This window comes from Durio zibethinus, chromosome 2 (genome assembly GCF_047325235.1).
Source record: "Durio zibethinus cultivar Kanyao isolate XHJ-2024 chromosome 2, ASM4732523v1, whole genome shotgun sequence".
NCBI lineage: Eukaryota > Viridiplantae > Streptophyta > Magnoliopsida > Malvales > Malvaceae > Durio > Durio zibethinus.
The window spans coordinates 38,286,944-38,306,568 of record NC_143163.1 but is presented as its reverse complement, the minus strand read 5'-3'; the positions used below and the strand labels follow the sequence as shown (position 1 = coordinate 38,306,568).

Here is a 19,625-nt window from a genome sequence, read left to right as displayed (position 1 = left end):
AAAATTTAAAATATATATTTAATTAAAACTCTTGATAATAAAAAAATCATGATCTCTAATATTTATATCATTAAAAAATATCATCAATAAATTAATAAATCTGATAATAAAAATTAATAGTCAAAATATTAAATACTATCGAATTTAATAATTTACTAATAATATTTGTCAATGTCAATGTTTTGTTGAGTATTTAAGTTTGAAGTAGTATGTATGTATACACGTAAGTCATTGGTATACTATTATTATTTGATCATATATGTGAATGAAAAAAATATATTAATTCTCAATGCAAAACTAGAAAACCAAAAAATGGTTTTATTGGTTTTCTATATGCCCAAGAGAAATAATAAGTTTATATCATATATATTGAAAATATCGATTTCAGTTTTATTTACATACATGATCAAATAAATGAGTTCATAAGCTCATGATTAAAATTTTTCAATAATTAAAAATAAAATTAAGTTTTTTAAAAATAGATATCCAATAATTCTTAAAATTTTTTTGATATCCATTTCTAAAATAATTCAAAACTTCTCGGATATTTTATTTTCAATAAGCTCAAATTTAGAAAGTGAAAAGAGAAATAATAAGAATGAAAAACAAAAATTAAAAGATGAAATGTTTTTAGTAAAAATAAAAAAATGAATTTTGAATTTAGAATATATTTAGAAGTAGAGTGTATATAAAATTTCTCATTTTTTTTTATTGAGAGGAACTGAGGAAGAAAGGATAACTTGATAGTTGATTCCAAGCCCACTTTTTTTAACTATTAATAGTTTAGTCAAAATCTAATTATATCAAATAATGCCAATAATAATAAATAAAGTCATATATTTTATAATTCTAAGATCAATTATGTGAAAGGTTAAAAATAAAAATTATATTAGATTGTAGTTTTAAATTTTTTATGTAACTCATTTTTATAAAAATAATATTTTCATATATTTCTTTAACATATATATAATCTCTTATTACTTGTATCTACGATATATCTCGATATGCTTTGACCTTTCTCAAATCCAATAAACTAATAACATAATATTAAATAAACAAGGAAAAGATGAGCCAGAGAATGCTGACAACATTAGGCATTTGACTCAAGCCCCCATTGCACCAAACTTTGAGAAAACCGTTACTTTTATAGTTTCTCCAAATATAAATGAATGAAGGTCTTACTTTTTCTAAAGATCAATTGAAAAGGCAAAAACATTTTCTTAGTAAAATTTATGGACACAAATTATAAGGTATAACGTATAAGTTATCAATTTTTCAATTGCCCAAGAAGATTGTCATGCACGTTAAGTAATAAAGAAGTTAATGATTTCAAAATATTGTCCCCTAACATAAATTTGTAGCTTCATGAACTTCATAGCTATTTGCAGAAGCCAATAAATGAAAGTTCTATAGCTATTGATATAGATATATTGATTCTGTTGATGTCTCTATAGGTTGTGAATAAGATAGGTTATTTGCAGTTCACGCACACAATTTATTACTACCAAAAATAAAAAAATAAAAAAAATATTTCAATAATGAAACAAAACACCATTAACAACCATTTATGTTACATTTCAAAATAATTATTATTTTTTATTCAAAGATAAAATATTAATAATTGTAGGTATGGATGACAATAGATTAAGATGGGTTTCGAATTCGATACAAATATATAAATTTAATATTTAAATTTGATTTGATTAGTATATTTTTAAACTCATAATTGATTTAAAATTAATAAAATATTATAAATTTTTAATATAAAATAATATTTTTTAAATATAAATATAATACAAAATAAATAATTAAAAATTATATATATACCCGATTAAGTTTGTATAAAACATGACTTAAATTTGAATTTTTTTTTAATATTTGATTTGGCTTGAAATTTGATGAAAAGAACATATAAAATTGAATTGGATTGACGGATTGAATTGTCAACCTTAATTGTAATAGGTTTTAATATAATTTTTTTTCAAATTTTCTTTACAAATTAAAAAAAAAACTAAAAAACATTTACGAAATAACAAATTTTGATAAATTGATTGTCATGAAAAAATTTTATGGGCTGAGGCCTATTAGGGTTGAGGGCATGTGCTTATTTATCATCATTAAAATAAAATTACAATTTAGGAAAACCAACATTAAAAAGCAAAAGAAACGACGCCGCTCCCATATTTAGTGTTATCGTGTGTGTGTATATACCCTAGTAATACCAGATATATTATTGTAAAAACAAACGGCAGCGGCTTTTTTTTGTCTGTTTGGCGGGCTTCTTGCTCTTCCCTCCCCTTTGGTGTTTGAGTTGTACCGTACGTTGCAAAGGCATGGGTTTTCGTGGCGTTTGCGGCGGAGGCGGAGGCGGAGGCCAGTGAAGCCCTAATTCTTAATTTTTTAAATTTGTTTCCTTCTTTGGGTTGTTGATGTTATCCTAGAATTATTTCAATTTATTAAGAGATATGGATTGTTCCGCCGTTAACTTTGATTTTATGATCTTCGCTTCTCACAACCCATTAGCATCAAATCTTTTTTTTTTCATGAATTAGAAGAAAATTTGATTTTTTGTGTAAAACTTAAACCAAACGGAAGCAATTTTTTGTTTAAAAATCTTCTCAAAACTCACAATCCAGTTATATGGATGTCAACCCTCATCCACTTTTGAGCCACCTTCCAATCGATAACATATCCAAAAATTTTTTGGTAAGCTCCTGAGAACATAGTGAATTAGTTTATACCTAACGTTGTAAGATTAATGAACCACAATTCACTGACTGGCGATTCTAATATTTGTGTCATGTAAAATACTGTAATTCATGTATTTATATTATGTTTTATATGAAAATTACAAGAAAACATGAAATTTGTTTTTGTTTTGTTAAATTTATATAGTTATTTTAAGCAGTATCATTTTCATGTTTTATTTTGGTGTTGTATTATCATAATATATCATCATATTCTGTTTTAGTCCTGTTTTAGATTGCTAGATGTACCAACAATCTCCTTGATAAATGAACCTTGCCGACATAAATACCAATCCCAAAAATACTACTAAACGCTGGAGCAATTAGTGGGGATAAATAAAGGTATTGTTTTCCCCACTTAATAACTTGTCTTGATTAAACACCTAGACTCATGGACTCTATAGATTACAAAACATATGCTATGGTAAGTTTAGCATCTTTACCCCCATTGTTTCGTTTTTATGACACATGGCCCTTATCAGTTATCATGCAGGAGGGTCTCATTCAGCTGGTCAACCTCGTTCAAGTTCAAGTTGTAAGTGGGATTCCCATAACTTATCCTTTTTTGCTTAAGAGCAATTTCTCTTTTCCCTTCTTTGAAACTATATTTTGCTGGTGTGAATATACTGGACTTGGGGGAGGTTGACTCTGTCAAGATGTTTATTTAACTAGAAAAATGAAAATTTACTATTGTGCAAATGCCCATTTTCGGTTGTACTTTTTTTAACATATAATGTGGCTAATTGCAGTCTTTTACAAGCTCTAAACTCCTAACCAATTAGTCTTGTAAGGCCATGAGCTAGGGGATTAAGTCCTGATTGCAAAATGCAAAGTCATCAATTTTTCTACTTTCATTTCTCATTTGCCGTCATTATGTTTTTGAGAATAAAAAAGGCATTGATTTTTCTATTCGATTGTTAATCCTCTTCTATTTTACTCTATTATAATGCTGGTTTCCTTATTTTGTGCATTTCCTGCAATAGCTGATGACCTAGTAAGGAATGCTGCAGTCACCGCCAATTCATCGAAGTCATTGTGGTTAGCAGATTCGACAGATGATTTGAAGCATTGCAAGAGACTTGTCTCGTGGTTTGAAATGGTAATGTTGCTCCTCAAGTAAAATATGGTCATTAGGCTATTACCCACCAAGAACATCTAGGAGTTTTTGTTAGCTGATCTCTTGTCAAAAGCTAAAATATTGTTATGCAGTTTGGTTTGATTTGGCTTATAAGAAAGAAAGAAAACAGTGAAGTTGTTCCTTGCTTTCTTTTTCTAAGACAAATTAAATTTGGGGCCTTGGGGGTGTATAATGATCAAGTTTTTAATCTTGAGGATACTAAATTTACTTTATGATCAAAGGTCTATTGCTATGAAGGAGAATTAATGGTCCATGAAATCAGAAATATTTATAAGTTCTCTGTATTTTCTTTAGATGAATTGGTGTTTTGTAGCCATGGAGTGGTTTTTTGGCTATTGTTTGCTTTGAAGTGTAACAAAAGTTTGCCAAAATTTCTTTGTTCATTGAGCTGACTTTTTTTTGGTATACAAAGCAGTGTGCAAGAGGTTATAAGGAAGAAGGAGGGAAAGAAAATCCATTTTGCCAATCTTTCCTATAAGATCTTGAAAAAGACTGTGGTATGTTATTTAATTTCTTATGCGTCCTACTTCCCACGGATTCTTTCTTGAAGATTGTTATTAATTTAAAGGCCTGTATGATATGTAAGGTTTCATAGAATTTCCTTATGTTTTGTTAAATCAAATAATAATTATCAGTGAACCTAAGTAAGTGATGGATGTCAAGAATATTTTTTAATATAATTTATTTCTGTTTGCCAAGTTATTATTGTCCTAAGTACTAATTGGCAGGTCCTATAGTATGAATTTCTTAACTTCTTTACTCTGGCCCCGCTGATGATATATGTAAGGAAATAACTATAGTCTTTGATGTATTGTATGACTCCTTTTATGTCATTGTTTTGATGAATTCCTGCAATCAACCAAATATATATATATATATATATAAGATGAGGCTTTGGGGCTAAAAGGATTGATTAATTAATGTCACATAAATTTTCTTTTTTTCATTTTTAATGCAATCTCACTTCTTTTTTTTTTTTTCTCATGTTTTTAAACAGCTAAATTTAAGCCCTCCTGGAGTGATTGTTGGAGAAACGAATTGGAGAAAGGTTATTGTTTTGCAATCAAACGAACATATGATATTGTAAAGTCACTCTCAACTAACGTGTTCTTTATATGCTATATTTCGCAGCAAAAACTTCTATAAGTTATTTGTTATCTGATCTCTGGTTAAAAGCTGAATGTTTGGTATATAGTTTGGTTTGATTTTGTTTATCAGAAGAAAAACCTTGTATGCCCCCGCCATTGAGTGGTACTTAAAACATCATTAAACTTAAGTAAATTAGAGTGAAATTAAACTTTGAAGAATGCATCTCTTGCTACAATGAACTTGGTGAAACCTTCATTTATTGAAGAATGTTTATGATTTTGCAAAGTGAATTCTAGTAAAATTAGAGTGAAATTGGATTTAGGTGTTGCAAGATATTATGATTAATTTTACAAAAGTATTTCTTTACTGTGAGGAAGGTCTTGTGTAAAATATTTTTTCTTATCGATATATTTTTGTTTCCATCTGTCCTTTTTTTTTTTCTTTGGTTTGATTTGAGATATGCATGTGTGTTGGTTCTTTAATAGTTTTTATGCAAATGTGGGCAAGCTCCCAAACTAAGAGAAGAGTGCTTAGAACTTGCCCATGATTATGACATCCAACTGTCCAAGTTAGGTCACATTAAGATCATAAATACCAAGTATTATGTCACTGTTATTTTTGGACCCAAATTAAATGTTTTAAATTTTAGACTCTACCATTTATAGATGGTACTTGTCCCAAAGAATGTGTACCTATGATCTTATTTTTCTTTTGTGAATAATGCCGTGTGTCAGTGAAAACACTGAAGCCAAACCTTTCTGCATTGATCTTATGAAAGAGTTGAAGGAATTTTGTGTTTAATGATTAACATCTATTGCTATTCTCTACCACTTTCCCTCCCAGATCGTATTTATATGATAATTTAATTTTAGTTTAGAGGTTTTTTTTTTTTTTTACTTTGCCATTATGTATTTATTAACACATAATTAACCAAGCAGACCATCTAATTGTGTCACTTGGAGTTATAAATTGGTTAGGGAGACCATACAAGTGGCATTTAGCAGCTGTATGGTAGGTTGGTACATCTTATTTTGCCTAACAAGCCAACTAGAATCCTGGCTAAATCAACGTCTTTGGCAAAAAAGCTGGAAATAATTTACACTCACAGGTCATTAGAATATCATCACATGATTTGATGTCTGTTAAAATTTTGTTCTCTCTTTAGACTACCATACATTCTGTAGTTAGGATTTTTAATTAGAGGTCATTTCATATTTGATTGTCTATTGACCAATATGCAGTTAAAATAACTATGTCCTAATCTCTCGTATAATTGATCCTGAAATTGACAATTGACGTTTAAACATTACCTAACATTAGTGGTGGCTCCCTTCATGATTTAACTTTTCATTTACAAATATTAAACTTTATTTAAATGTGCAGTGAGAGAATTTTATCGTATTATGCATGTCATTTTATAATTGAACTCTTAAAGGTTCAGTCATAATACTAGTTTAAAAAACATGTTATTCTTTCGCCATAGATCATATTTTTTATCTATAGTGCATAAACCTATGAATATATTTGCCTTATAATTTTAGTATTTTTATCCAAATTCTCATGACCCAAACACCTAGACTAGGTTGGAAATGGGCTGGTTGTCTCCTCTCTCAAAAAGAGCAAACCTTGTTGATAAACATCATTAAGGCCGCCTCGTTAAATAATTTTGTTGAAAATAGTTTTTTAGATATTTTAATATTTCGTAGCACTTTTTCATAACAATGTTAAATATTTAAAGTTTTTTATCGTATTTTTTAAAATACATTTTTTTCAATTCAAGTTTTTTTTCAAAACGCAATAGTAGTGCTAAACTAGCAATGCACCAACGATGCTAAACCACCTGGCCAGGGAGATGCTGATACGAAACAAAAAAAACAAAGAGACAAAGAAAGCCTAAGGTCACTGAGATAGATGTTGAAAGCATCTTGGCTATGTCCTAAAAGTGTGGTAAGGTGGTCCAATTATTCTCTCTTGAGAGCCAGTGAGGAATTTCAATACCCCAATCAACACCTTAATAGACTGATCGAAATAAAGTAATCTCAAAGCAACCACAGAATTTCAAACAATTCTTCTTTCTTTCACCGAACCTTTAAGGTGGCGAATGCACCACCGCTGTTGCTGCCTACAGACTAATATTTCAAAAGGATAAAAGCCAAATCATACGCTGTTTTTGTGCAACTTGCAACATAGGCTTCATATGATACAATGAATTGTATAGCAAAGTTTGCTTTGAAAATCTTCATTAGATTAATTTCATCAGTTTTCTTTTTAGCTTTCCAGTTTTAAAAAATATTGACTCAAATTTCCCTAAATGTAGAAAGATGCTATCATATTTACAGTTACATTTAAGGAGATGAGAAACCAGGAAGCAAAACCCAAGGCTATCCATAAACAATGTACAACATAGAATCAAGGTTCATTAATTCATACCCCCAACAAAAAGCTGAAAAAGAAGGAAACACCATTGACATCGTGCAAACCTCGGGGTGACAGTACTTTGATAAAAGATCTCAAAAAAGGTCCCCAACGGTAGGACCCTTAGTCCTCGCCTTCACTTCCACAATACCAACCTAAACCAGGTTGGGTTGGGTTAAGTTTTGATCCTTCGCTTGGGTTTATGACCGTTCGAGAAAAAAAAAAGCATATATATACAAGTAATATGAACATACATACAGAGAAAAACTGAAAAAACCAGTCAAAAACATGACAAAAACCATTTTCTTTTTGAGGATTTTGCTCGGTTTCCTGGAACACTTAAAAATATCCAATAAAATACACACTTTAATAGAACTAGGGTGTTTTTAAGACAGTCTTATATATAGTTGCTGTGTAATAAAAAGAGGCTTACATATCAGAAGCAGACAACTACTCTCAGTTCTAACCCCTCAACTGTCCAGTTTTATACTTTCTTTCTTTCTTCCCTTCTCTTTGTTTATTTAGAAATCTCCCTTCTCTCTTTGCTTCTTTTTTTTTTTCAAGCAAATATCTTTAAAAGTCAATTAATTTCTCAAAATTTCCCCTTCAAATCTTGCATCAATCATGGCTCTTTTATTTTGTCTAGTGCTTTTCTTAGCCATGACTGGCCATTCAAGTAAGTTCCTTGGTTTTTGTGATTTTCTTTCTTTCTTTTTTATTATAAGACCCTTTTTCTCTTCTTTTTCAACTTCAGATTGGATGTAAAGATTTTTGAGTTATCATAACTCAAGATTTTTGAGATGGGTTCTCTTCTTTGCTTGAGAAATATACTGATATTTTCTTAAAGATTAATTCTTTTCATCTTTCATTGTAAGGAATTTTGATAGATAAACTTTTTGATTATTTTTCTTGTTTGAATGCAAAAGGAAAAAAAAAACCATTTTTCATAGAGAATCTTTTAGTCTTCATATGAAAACTTTCATAAAAAATCTTTATGTTTACTTATTTGTACTATTGGATGTTTTTTGAATAGATGTTTTGAGTGTTTTTCATTGTGCTGTTCGAAGATAACTTTTTTTTTTTATTATTTTTTGGGTTTTGGGGTGTTCTTTTTCGTTTTACAGGTGCTAGCTATTGCTTGTGTAAAGATGGAGTGAGTGACCAAGCACTCCAAAAGACCCTAGATTATGCCTGTGGAGCTGGAGCTGATTGTACTGCAATCCTTCAAAACGGTGGTTGCTATAGTCCTAACACTGTGAGAGATCACTGCAACTATGCTGTCAATAGTTATTTCCAAAGGAAAGGTGAAGTTAATGGAAGCTGTGATTTTTCTGGCACTGCTTCCATTAGTGCCACTCCTCCTAGCAGTAAGTACCTTAAACCAATCCTTTCTGTTACTAATTAAGTTTTTCTTTCTTCTTTTCTTTTCTTTTCTTTTCCTTTTGGATTTTTGCTAATTTCTTTTGCACAATTTTCTTTGTTATTTGCAGATGTTGCTTCTACTTGTAATTTTCCCTCAAGGTACGCTTATTAGATTAAAACTCTCAGCTTGTTGATTCTGCAGTGAGGTTTCTAATGTAATCCAGTGAACTCTTTTTTCATAGAAACACTTGTGCTTCTCAAAACTAGAATATGCCACTTTGATGAAATTTTTTCTCAAGTTTCCAACTACCCTTTATGTTTTCTCTTTTGTCTTAGCTTTGGGATTCTTCTGTTAGGTACAACCGACAGAGTAGATATTTTGTTTTCAGAAGCAATTTGCAGAATATGCTACTGTGTCAATATTCATTAAAATAATTTTATTTTTGTCAATAACGTAAAGATTAGATCTATCGCCCCCCCCCCCCCCCCAACCCTAAATAGCTAAATCATCTTTTCTTTGATTTCTTTAGGAGGCTGGCTGCATCATCTTTGTTTTGCAACTGTGAGCTGTCGAGATGTTGATATTTGAGAAATTGTTTGTCTTCTTTCTTTGTCAAAATATTTTTGATTCACAAATCTCAGTTGGACATCTGTTATATCCCTATGTTATCATGTTTCCCTTTTGCTTTCATAGCATGATTGCTTTTAGGTCTAGTGGATCTGTAAAATTTTCTAATCCATTACCATGGCTACTTTTCTTTTTTACAGTTTTAACATTCTCTATTTTTTTTTCTGCTAAATTTTGCAGTAGCACAAGCACAAGCACAACAGCTGGAACCCCCTCCACAACTCCAACTACAGGGACAACTAATGGCACAACCACAGGAACTCCTACAGTGTTTGGTAGTGGCAGCACTCTTGGCCCAACAGGAACAACGACCACAGGCATCAATGATCCAAATGATGCTGTGTCTCTCTTCAGAAGCCCTAACATTTTCTTCACCTTTTTCGTGACCCTTTGGATTTGAAGGTGTAGTACAAACTAGAGGAAGAAAAAGTTGAAGGGGCTTGGGTTTGATGTACGGATGTGATTTTGCCACAACAGTAATATACCATTGATATATATGTAGGGATTATCTATTAGAGGCAACCCCCCCCCCCCCTTTTTGCCTCTGTGAAAAAAGCTTTGGAATTTGATTCCCTTTTGAGTGGTAGTAGAAGCCTGTTCACTATTTTTTAGATTTTTCTCTGTATATCTAGAGAGAGGGCACTATTTTTTTTAATTTAATGAAAATTTGGTTAGTGAAATTTGTTACCACTGTAATTTCTTCATTTCAAGCTTTAATAAGTGGACTGGTGTTTTTTGTTGAATTGGTGGATAGTGATGGATCTATAGTCAAATGCATGGCCTAATCTTGTAGATTATTACTCCATTAATGCATTATTGTTTCTGGGTGGAGGCTCCTGGAGCTTCAGATTGTGACTTGTGAACCACCTACCCACCAACCTTATCACAAGCGCACTGAACGAATTGAGAAATGATAGAAGGCCTTTGGTTTTGTTTTTAAGTGATCTTTTTGCACTAGATAAGAGTATCTTATTATGCCAGGATTGGTTCAATTGACGAATATTGTTTATTTAATATAAAAATTTTAAGTTTGAATTTGATTGATAATTTTTTATTCGAATTATCTTAAATGTATAATTTTCAGTCATTGATCTTAAAACAATTTATCTATCAATTTTTTGAAACCAAAAATAAAGAGTATCTGATTCCCAGGGAATTTTGTTCAAGCGTGTGATTGCATCCCCTGTTTTTGCTTTTTGCCAGTTGTTTTGCTGTATGGTTTGGTGGAAGTTCTTTTTGTTTCTCGTTTACTATCTATGAATTGGCTTAAAATTTCAGATATAAAGCATGCAATCAACCCTTTTAACATAAAAATAACTGTTAACAGAAATAATAACCGTATGGAACCTAAAATGGCAAAAACATTGCTCATCTCTTTCTCGCAATAATTTCAAGGAAAAAGTGAAGCAACCTCTAGAAAGATGAGGTCAAGTCAAGAGTCAAGACACGCCAATCACATCATTTAAGAGAGTGAGCTGGGGCTTGACACAATCTAATGGGCAATGGCATTCTCCATTGGGGCCGCCTCCTAGAGGATAATATATAATAAATCTAATAAAACCATCCCAAGTTTCTGTTCTTTTGATAGAAGCAAGCAATGGAATCACAGCAAATTTCGCCTAAAAAAGAGCAATTTCTAAAACAAGTAGAAACGAAGATAACCATTGTGAGTAACAATCAAGAGGCTCCTCATAGCCATGTGGAAATCTAGATATGTTGCATCTTTGTTTTCGGCTGATGGATTCTTGAAAACCATCGGATGGTTTTCGGATTAAACAGAAGGAATTGTTAAATATTTCCATTCTGATTTATGCCTGTTGTTCTAACAAAGCCATAGGACTTAAAAGCACTTGCTGCTATGAAGTACAATCAGTAAAACCAGTGCTATATCCTTTATAGGATCAAAATTTTCTCACATTACATAAATATTTTGACCATCAAAACTGTTGCAGGTAAGCATTATCAGATCAAGAGCACAGTGCAAATCCCAGCTAAATATCGTTAGAGCAGAGGCAGAATTATTGACCTTCATTACATAGGCAATGCAATCTACCAATCTGGACAGGATTACAATAGTAGAATGGGTGTGTATTAGATTCATCTTCAACCTATTTTTATCCATGATTTTTAAAGTTTGACATGCATAATATTTTGATCCATAATCATTTCGTAAAAAATTTCCTCAAAGTATAATATTGAGAGTCAACTAATACATGTAAAATGTTCAAAGATTAAGTTACTTGTTTAAACCTGAAAACCCGAGTCAATAACATTATTATATTAAATAATAACATGTTTCTACTTAATTTAAAATATATTTACCATATTAATACTTTACACTTTTTAACAATAAACATCAAATAATAACCATTTCGAGCCTAGATTTTTGAAGTAATAAGATCGGGTCAGCCTATGAACACTGTTTATCTACACATACAGTCTCTATCGTGAACAGAGTAATAAGGGGACACGCAGGAGACTGTTGATTAGCTTTATAATTATATACATGGAGACCAATAATAGATGGATTTCTTGGTGAAATTGAAGAAATTAAAGCTCATAAGCTGACCAAAGAAATTGAATGCAGCTGAAAGATATATCTATTTCCTCAACCTCAGACTATAATTAATATTTTCACCTCAGCTTATTGGCTCAGGTGAAAAGTCCAACTTACTGATCTAAGTCACAACAAATCAATTAAGAAAATGCTATAAATTCCAAGCACAGGTCTAGTGAATTACATAAATCCAAGCAAAGAAGCAAAGTGTATAGAAGGATGTTTGAATCATGATGTGAATAATTGCCAGGTACAGGTCATTAGAAATGCCGATGAAATTGTACTCAAATTCGCATTGAAAATTTGGAATCAGTACAGGGAATGAGAGAATTAAAGTCATGAAAAAGTTTCACAAACAACAAAGCTCAACAACAAATAACAATTAGATCTGCAACTTCCTATTTCCCTTTACATAAATATCATAGTTGTGTCTAAGGTCAGAACATTTTCTACAGCTCTTGCTAAACATACAGGAAGAAAGGATTAATGCACTTGTCCTTCATGGTGTGATACCGGTTGTTGTGTTGGTGCTGGCGTTGGCGTTGGCGTTGGCAGTTGAGCATCCTCTTTAAATGGTGCGCTAATGTCCATTGCTGCAAGTCCTTCCAACTCTTGGATTGCGCCAATTGCACTGATGTTGCTTTCACTGGTGAACTGAGGCTTTAGTACTCCAACTGCTTGCTTCACCTTTGATTGCTGCAATCAATGTTATTCAGTCATAAATCAATGAATTTCCCTTTTTTTCTTTTTCATTTCAAGGATTCATAATTAATAGAAGGGGTGATGTCAACTAATGCAGAACTCACCTCTAACGTGATTAACTCCAAATTATAATATGTGACTGACAAACAATCCTCCAAGCACCATATTAGTTAATAATATTCATAGTGTTCAAGTAACACATTAGAAATTTTTAAAATTCAAATATCACATTAAACATTACACTATAACTTAAAAACCATTCATGACATTATCCCTTCATAGAGCTACAGTGCAAAAACTACTATTTTGTGTATATACTATATACTAAAACTAAATCGTACATCGAACTTAACTCAACTGATTCATCTATCAGGTCTGAGATTTAAATCCCAAGATATGAGACCCCTTCTGATATTCCTAGACTAGGACCTCTTTGAATATATCAAAAAAAAAAAAAACTTAATCTTAAATCACTGTCACCTACACATAATTTACCATACTTTCAATGATGTCTGATTTTTTTTCCTCCCTTTGACTTAGTTGCCTCCCTCGCAACACGTCTTAGATTATTAAAGACTTTAGGTTTGTCATGACATTTTTAGCCGTGAATCAATTTCGCCTACCTTATCTACAAATTAGGCCATTAAAACTATTCACCTATGTCTTCTCTATTATTAACACATAATGATAAAAAAAAAAAAAATCATATCCCACAGCAAGGGGCAGGCGTATTTGCTTGTAACGAACTAGACGTCATAAAGAAAACATCTGACTTACAAAGAATGCAAGTTTTCTCTTAAGATCTCCACATGCTGAAGCTAACGCCTTTGATTCAGCTCCATCCGTTGTCTTGTTATCAAAAGAAAGAAAAACAAATGTCCAAGGACAATGACATTAGATTTCACACAAAGATATCCAGCAGAAATAACATAAAAAACGAAATGTCATATTTATATCATCAACATCATATTACTCATATGATTGACCTGAAAAACCATACAAGTTTAAGTGGTTTTACCTTCTTAGGGCGGCCGACGGGCTTCCCAGCGGTTTTCTTAAGCTTGACAGTCTCGGCGGTGACCCCGCCAATCTTGGGTGGTCGACCTCTCCGCTTTCCAGCGACCACAACGCCAGAAGCATCTCCAGCTGTGCCCTTCGGCCTTCCTCTGGGCCTTGGGACAGGAACAGTGGCAGTAGCAGCAGCAGTATCAGCATAAGGAACAGCCATGAGTTGAACCGGGATCTGCATAACAGCCTGTGGAGGTAACTGGTTCAAGGCCTTAGGCGGCCGTCCACGACCCCTTTTCATCGCATTAGCCCCCACCACTGACTTTACCGTCTTCGGTTTCCTCGGTCGACCGGGACTCTTCTTGGGCCCACTTTTGGCTGGTCGACCCCGGCCCTTCCTTACCCCAAGTTGACCAACGGGCCCATTTTTTCTAGGCCTACCGGGGGATTTTTTAGGCCCATCGGCAAGCGGAAGAGACTGCTGCTGAGAGTTAGGGTCGGCAGTAGTGGTAAGTGTGGGTTTGGGCTTAGGGGGACGACCCCGGCCTCGTTTGGATCCAGGAGAAACATCGGGAGGGTTTGGAGGAGTAGAATCCGGAAGAGAAGCATCAGATCTAGCGTTGGAAGCAAGCTTGTAAGATTTCTTGACCATAACCAAAAGACCGTTGTTTTTCAAGCGCTTCAAGTGGTGAGTCAACAAGGCCGAGTGTGTCGGTGGCAAGTCTTTGTGAGCTGACTCTATGTACTTAGCTATTGCCCTTTTGCTTGACCCGTTCTTGTCTTTCAAAGCCCCAATAGCCTCGCAAATCATGTCCGAGTAAGGAGGGTGGTTGAAACTCGGAGGCACACCACCGGCGACTGACGTCGTCGTTGTCGTCGGGTTAGCCACGACGGATGAGACGACGGGAATGATGGGTGAGGGAGGGATCGGAGGAGGAGGGGTAATGGGAATGGAAGAGAGAGAAGGATCCATTTTTAGGGTAAGGGTGAAAATTTTGAAAAGGGATAATTCACGTAGAGAGAGAAATGAAAATAAAATTTGAAATTAAAAAAAAAAAAGTAGGTAGAGATCGGGCCATTGGGGGAAGTGTGTTTTACCCGAGGATGGAATAGAGAAAAAAAGTTTGAAGGGTCGATTTTGGTGGAAATGTATAATTTCCTTAAGTTTATGTTGTTATCTGCAATTACTCCAGACCTCCGCTGACCGGGTGGGGCCACCATCATATATCAACGGGCATGGTTTTCGGACAAACTTTTGTTACGATACAATGGGACTAACGTTAGCAAAATCACAGCTTCCTTTGGAAACAAGTGTTGACGCCATTTTTGAAGGATTTTAGTAGAATAAGAAGCAGCTCCACAAGCATAACGGAAATCAGCTGACTTTTAAAGACAGGTGGTTGAACTTGAATCAAAGAGAAAAGGGAAAAAGAGTGAGAAAATGGGGATTTCTTATTTCTAGACAAACAATAAGAAACTAGGAAAAACAAGAAAGAAAGTACTGGGTATCTGTATCTGATATATAAAGGTCTTGTTATTACAGCAATGTAAGACTATGTCTAAGTGGTAGGGGAATCTTAGCAAAACCCTTAAAAAAAAAGGTTTTTGTCATGTATTTGACTGATTTTTCAGTTTTTCTATGTGTGTGTACGTTCACATTATTGCATAATATATATGCTTTTTCTCAAACGGTCATAAATTCAACCGAAGGATGGAAATGTGCAGTCACCATCCATGAGCTTGCAATGTGTCTGTGGTGTTCCTTCTTTTTCAGTTTTTGATTGGGAGCTTGGATTTAATGTACTTTGACTTAGCATTGTACATTGTCTATGGATAGCTCCTAACATTAATGGAATCGCACTAAATTTCGCCAAACACAACAAGTAGAAACGAAGATGATCATTGTGATTAACATATCAAGCGTTTCGAGATATGCCTTCTCATAGCCAGTTGAAATCTAGATATGTTGCATCTTTGTTTTCATATGACAAAGTGACAAATGTTGGATGGGTCACTTGCTGCTATGAATTACAATCAATGAAATCAGTACTATATCCCTTTACAGGATAAAAAATTTCTCTTATTAAATAAATATTCTGACCATAATAATTTTTTTCCTATGGAAGAAAGTTTGGGGTAAGAGGAGGCTTCTGCATTCCAATGTCAAGACAAACAGCAGACCTCAGAGATCTACATTGATCTACATTAAATTTACAGATCATCCACCAAAGAGGACGGCCAGTAGTAACACTCAAACCTAGGCCTTACAAGCGAAGTATTCGAGCCTTACCAATTCAACCAACCTCTGTTGGCATTCGGACCACTATGTTGCAGGTAAGTATTATCAGATCAAGCATGCAGTGAAATCCAAGCTAAATATGGTTAGAGCAGGGATAGAATATACACCTTCATTTCATAGGGACAAACTGAGCCTTTTTCTGGCAGTAATCCTGCATAAATTCCAAGATTAATCTGGCAACAGAATCAGGCTTTTCCACGTGAGGAAGGTGGCCACAATTGGGTATCTGGCGAATAATTGCGTTTGGCAGTTCACAATGCAATCTCTGCATTACGCAATTGAAAAACCCACATGAATAAGTTTCACCCCACAGGATAAATAAATCAGAAAATTATCACCAGAAAGATATTTCTCTGATTTTTATATTATTTATCAATCATGTCCTAAAGTAATTAAAGTTGGCCACTTCTTTGTAGTATGATCATGCCTATATGGAGAAAAATTTTGAAACAATTTGAGTTACTAACCATTGCTAGCTTGTTGCTAACAATCTGGTCATCCTCACCCCATATTATAAGTGTCTTCGGCTTCACCTGTAAAAGAAGGTTTCAAGTTGCATGAAAAACTGCAGATTTTAATGCATTTATTTTTTATATAAGGCATAGCTAACCTCTTCTTACAAGAATCAAAATGAAGGAAAAAAATCCTTTAATTTTATGTCATGTCTGTCACTCAACATTCCGTCTTGGAGATGATTTGAAAATTTTACCAAAATGAAATTAAAAAAAAAAAAACTGAAATTATTAATCTGTTAACATACACCCTTCTGTGGGGCAGACGATAAGACAGTTGTAGACAAACCTGATCGATCTGTCTGCTGACATTGTAACCACCACTAATCATAAAATTCACAGTTGCATCCTCCCACCAAGGATATAGGCAATGTAATCTACCAATCTGGACAGGATTACAAGAATATAATCGCTGTTAGATTCCCCTTCAACCTTCAAAAATCCTAAAATGTACTAGCTTTCGGGAATAAACAATAATTAATGTGATCCATATTGCATTACTTTTCTTAGCTTCATTTTTGCAGGAAAACTTACATTAGTCCAATCTAAGCTGGTGCTGAATGATACTCCCTTGAATGCCAAAAATATTGTATATAAGCGTAGTGGGAAGCTCTTCAATAGAGATACCTGATTCACAAAAATTTACAGTTATAGCTCTAATATATGAGAAAAAAACTATTTAGCATGCCCTCCATATTCTCCCAAAGGAAAAAACGGCACAAGCAATCTGTTAGAAAAAGAATTGTTGTAATTTATATGCTTGTATCGAAAAGCATTAGAGTACAATGCGAGTATCAAAACCAAGCACTTAACCAATAAAGAAAAAAAAAAGTAAGAAAAAGCACGAGTAAACCTAGACTTAAATTTCTAGATGTCTAGATGCATCAGTGATCATTGAATGAAAATAGCAAAAGTTAACGAAAATTAAGGCGAAACCAGTTAATGAGAGCGTAATGAAGTCCTTTAACACATTTGATTGTTATCTTCGGCACAACAGAGATAAGTAGTTAATAAAACCTTCTGTTGTCTTTACCACAAAGGTGAAAGATTAAGTTAAAAAGGAGCCAGAATGATCAAATAAAAATTCCAGAAAACTTTAGTGGAGGAACAAGAAAAGAGCTTGTTCATAATACACAAGATGGTCCTAGAAAGATAACAAGTAGAGAAAAGTAAATGACAAAGACAATTATAAACAGCTAGGATTGCCAAAATAATTGAGATTCAAGTCTGTTATGAATAGCAAAGAAGACTAACCCCAGCATAGGCAGCTGCTCGGGGTAACTTTGCTAGGTTTCCCGTGCCTTCTGCATATACACTTGCATCGATCAAAACAAGATTTTCAACCTAAAAAAGAGTAACTAAAGGTCATCAATAGCATGGAGAATCAGAGGCATTTATTAGCATCTTTTATCAAGCTATAACTCTACTGTCCAAATATTAGATGCAGAAAAAATCGTAAGACCAGTTGTCTAAGATGCTCACGGCTTCGGGGTGGTTGACTGCAAAATCAACTGCAACAGCAGCACCCAGACTTGGTCCAACCAATGTCATGGGCCTTTTGATGTACGACTTCCAAAGCTGTATATCAGAGACATCCAGTTTAGTCTCAACATATTGGAATACAAGCTGAAGTTGGACACAGCATTAATTCGATTACTGAAGTAATTGAACAACGGACTTTTCTGCTAACACTTGCATTAGTATCAATAAACTCAACCACTCGTGTCTGATCCTTTAACTCCGATTGCAATTATAGTTAAACTAAACTAACACTTTTATATAAGGTTACCCATGTTAATTATCTGACTGTTTAATCCTATATCATTCAAGCTGTACCTGGTAGAAATGCTGGCGCTTAGATTCCACATCACATGATGGAAGTCTTTCTAGCAATAAAAATAAAAGCAAATAAATAAAGGCAAAAAGAGAAACTAAAATGAGAGAATAACTGAGTGTTTGGGATTGCAACAACACAAAAAATGGTAAAGCAAACCTAAATTAGAGAAACCCCAACCAAGAATGTCAACAACCCAAGTTTCTAAACCAGCCTCTTCAAGCAATGGAAACGTGTATCTCCATTCTAAACAAGAACTGAACCAATAAAATGAAAATTGGTGAAGTCCATTTTTGTTCTTACTTTTGCTAATTGCTGTCTATATAATAAAGCACAAAACAAAAAACCTGTCAAAGCCATGAAGGAGAACCACTGGATTTTGCTTGCTCTGAACCAATGGCTTCACACAACTACTCATAATGCTATTTTCAGAGAAGCTAACCTGCAGTGTTAATAATATTCCTAAAAATTAATAACCCATTTTAACTAAAATAATGTCTGAAAAATTATAAAATGAGAATTAAGAAAAAAAAAGTTTACATTAACGGGCAGTCTCTCGATTCGATTGGCAAGTTTTCGAGCAAACGGGTCTTTGATTTGTTCCATTTGTTTTGGTAGAAACGAAGGGAACTTATCATCCGCTGCCAGAACGGTGAATCGCCGCCGTTGGGTTTTGCATTTAGGGAACAAGGTTGGTGCGGAGGTGGTGGCGGTGAGGGTGAGCATTGTTGGTCACCCGCTTCCTCGATGAAGTGAATGGTCGAGCATGCTTATAACTGATGCTAAGTTTCTAACAGATAACTGACAACCGCGCAATCTAATGGAACTATCGCCTCACGCGAGTGGATGGCGCGTGGCGTAACGCTTTTCCTTTTACTACTATTGGTCAATGCTCGTCAAACTCAGGAACATCCCGCGCAAAAATGGGGCAAGTTCAAATGATCAGACAACCTATATTTCAACAAAAAAAAAAAGATTTTTTTAGGGAAAAAATGGGAAATCGCCCTGAATCGTATATTTCATTCAAAAAATAAAAATTTTGAGTAAAAAAAAAAGAAGGGAAATTACCCTGAATTGCATTATCCATTTTCCTGCTAATTCTGGGTTGGACTTAAATTTTTCCTTTTTTTCTTCAAGAGAAAGAAAAAAAATAATGTTAAGCTTTAACTTGGTTCGAATTAATTAAATTATACTTATTTTATTGTATGCAATTTTGGCATCTATACTTTGTTAGAGCTGGCACTCACATGCTAATAGAAATTATTTCATGTTCACAATCATTTTTATTAGTAGTCTATATATAAAAAACAATTAAGTGTTTAAATGTCATAATT

At 33.6% G+C, this 19,625-nt stretch overlaps 3 protein-coding genes and 1 long non-coding RNA gene across 17 annotated transcripts; 2 read left to right on the top strand and 2 right to left on the bottom strand.

Annotated features, from left to right (window-relative positions):
* The first annotated feature begins 2,231 nt into the window (after positions 1 to 2,231).
* Positions 2,232 to 5,042, top strand: LOC149520206 (uncharacterized). 12 transcript variants are annotated; one of them, XR_016334377.1, is made up of 6 exons: positions 2,232 to 2,706; positions 2,983 to 3,089; positions 3,241 to 3,282; positions 3,731 to 3,846; positions 4,301 to 4,382; positions 4,883 to 5,042. It is a non-coding gene; the product is annotated as an uncharacterized LOC149520206 (long non-coding RNA). The 12 variants fall into 12 exon arrangements; XR_016334375.1 differs by having other exon boundaries at positions 2,233 to 2,706; positions 3,230 to 3,282; XR_016334373.1 differs by having other exon boundaries at positions 2,233 to 2,706; positions 2,972 to 3,089; positions 3,230 to 3,282.
* Positions 5,043 to 7,647: 2,605 nt separating this feature from the next.
* Positions 7,648 to 10,122, top strand: LOC111317596 (PLASMODESMATA CALLOSE-BINDING PROTEIN 2-like). Of its 2 annotated transcripts, XM_089755871.1 has the most exons (5): positions 7,866 to 8,065; positions 8,514 to 8,756; positions 8,880 to 8,910; positions 9,282 to 9,346; positions 9,560 to 10,122. In XM_089755871.1, exons 1-4 carry the CDS (start codon positions 8,014 to 8,016, stop codon positions 9,331 to 9,333), a joined length of 378 nt encoding a protein of 125 aa, XP_089611997.1. In that variant the 5' UTR covers positions 7,866 to 8,013; the 3' UTR covers positions 9,334 to 9,346; positions 9,560 to 10,122. The 2 variants fall into 2 exon arrangements, with proteins under 2 accessions (XP_022775768.2, XP_089611997.1); XM_022920033.2 differs by lacking the exon at positions 9,282 to 9,346 and having other exon boundaries at positions 7,648 to 8,065.
* A 2,081-nt stretch (positions 10,123 to 12,203) lies between these two features.
* LOC111318262 (uncharacterized) lies at positions 12,204 to 15,289 on the bottom strand. The gene is made up of 3 exons (XM_022921019.2): positions 13,657 to 15,289; positions 13,416 to 13,487; positions 12,204 to 12,632 (listed from the first exon to the last, which is right to left on the bottom strand). Exons 1-3 carry the CDS (start codon positions 14,617 to 14,619, stop codon positions 12,420 to 12,422), a joined length of 1,248 nt encoding a protein of 415 aa, XP_022776754.2. The 5' UTR covers positions 14,620 to 15,289; the 3' UTR covers positions 12,204 to 12,419.
* A 395-nt stretch (positions 15,290 to 15,684) lies between these two features.
* Positions 15,685 to 19,056, bottom strand: LOC111318263 (alpha/beta-Hydrolases superfamily protein). Of its 2 annotated transcripts, XM_022921020.2 has the most exons (11): positions 18,832 to 19,056; positions 18,639 to 18,733; positions 18,451 to 18,548; positions 18,294 to 18,343; positions 17,940 to 18,035; positions 17,712 to 17,801; positions 16,992 to 17,084; positions 16,747 to 16,842; positions 16,413 to 16,478; positions 16,053 to 16,210; positions 15,837 to 15,969 (listed from the first exon to the last, which is right to left on the bottom strand). In XM_022921020.2, the coding sequence occupies exons 1-10, from the start codon at positions 19,015 to 19,017 to the stop codon at positions 16,055 to 16,057; spliced, it is 1,026 nt and encodes a 341-aa protein (XP_022776755.2). In that variant the 5' UTR covers positions 19,018 to 19,056; the 3' UTR covers positions 15,837 to 15,969; positions 16,053 to 16,054. The 2 variants fall into 2 exon arrangements, with proteins under 2 accessions (XP_089611992.1, XP_022776755.2); XM_089755866.1 differs by having other exon boundaries at positions 15,685 to 16,210; positions 18,832 to 19,055.
* Between the last annotated feature and the right edge of the window lie 569 nt (positions 19,057 to 19,625).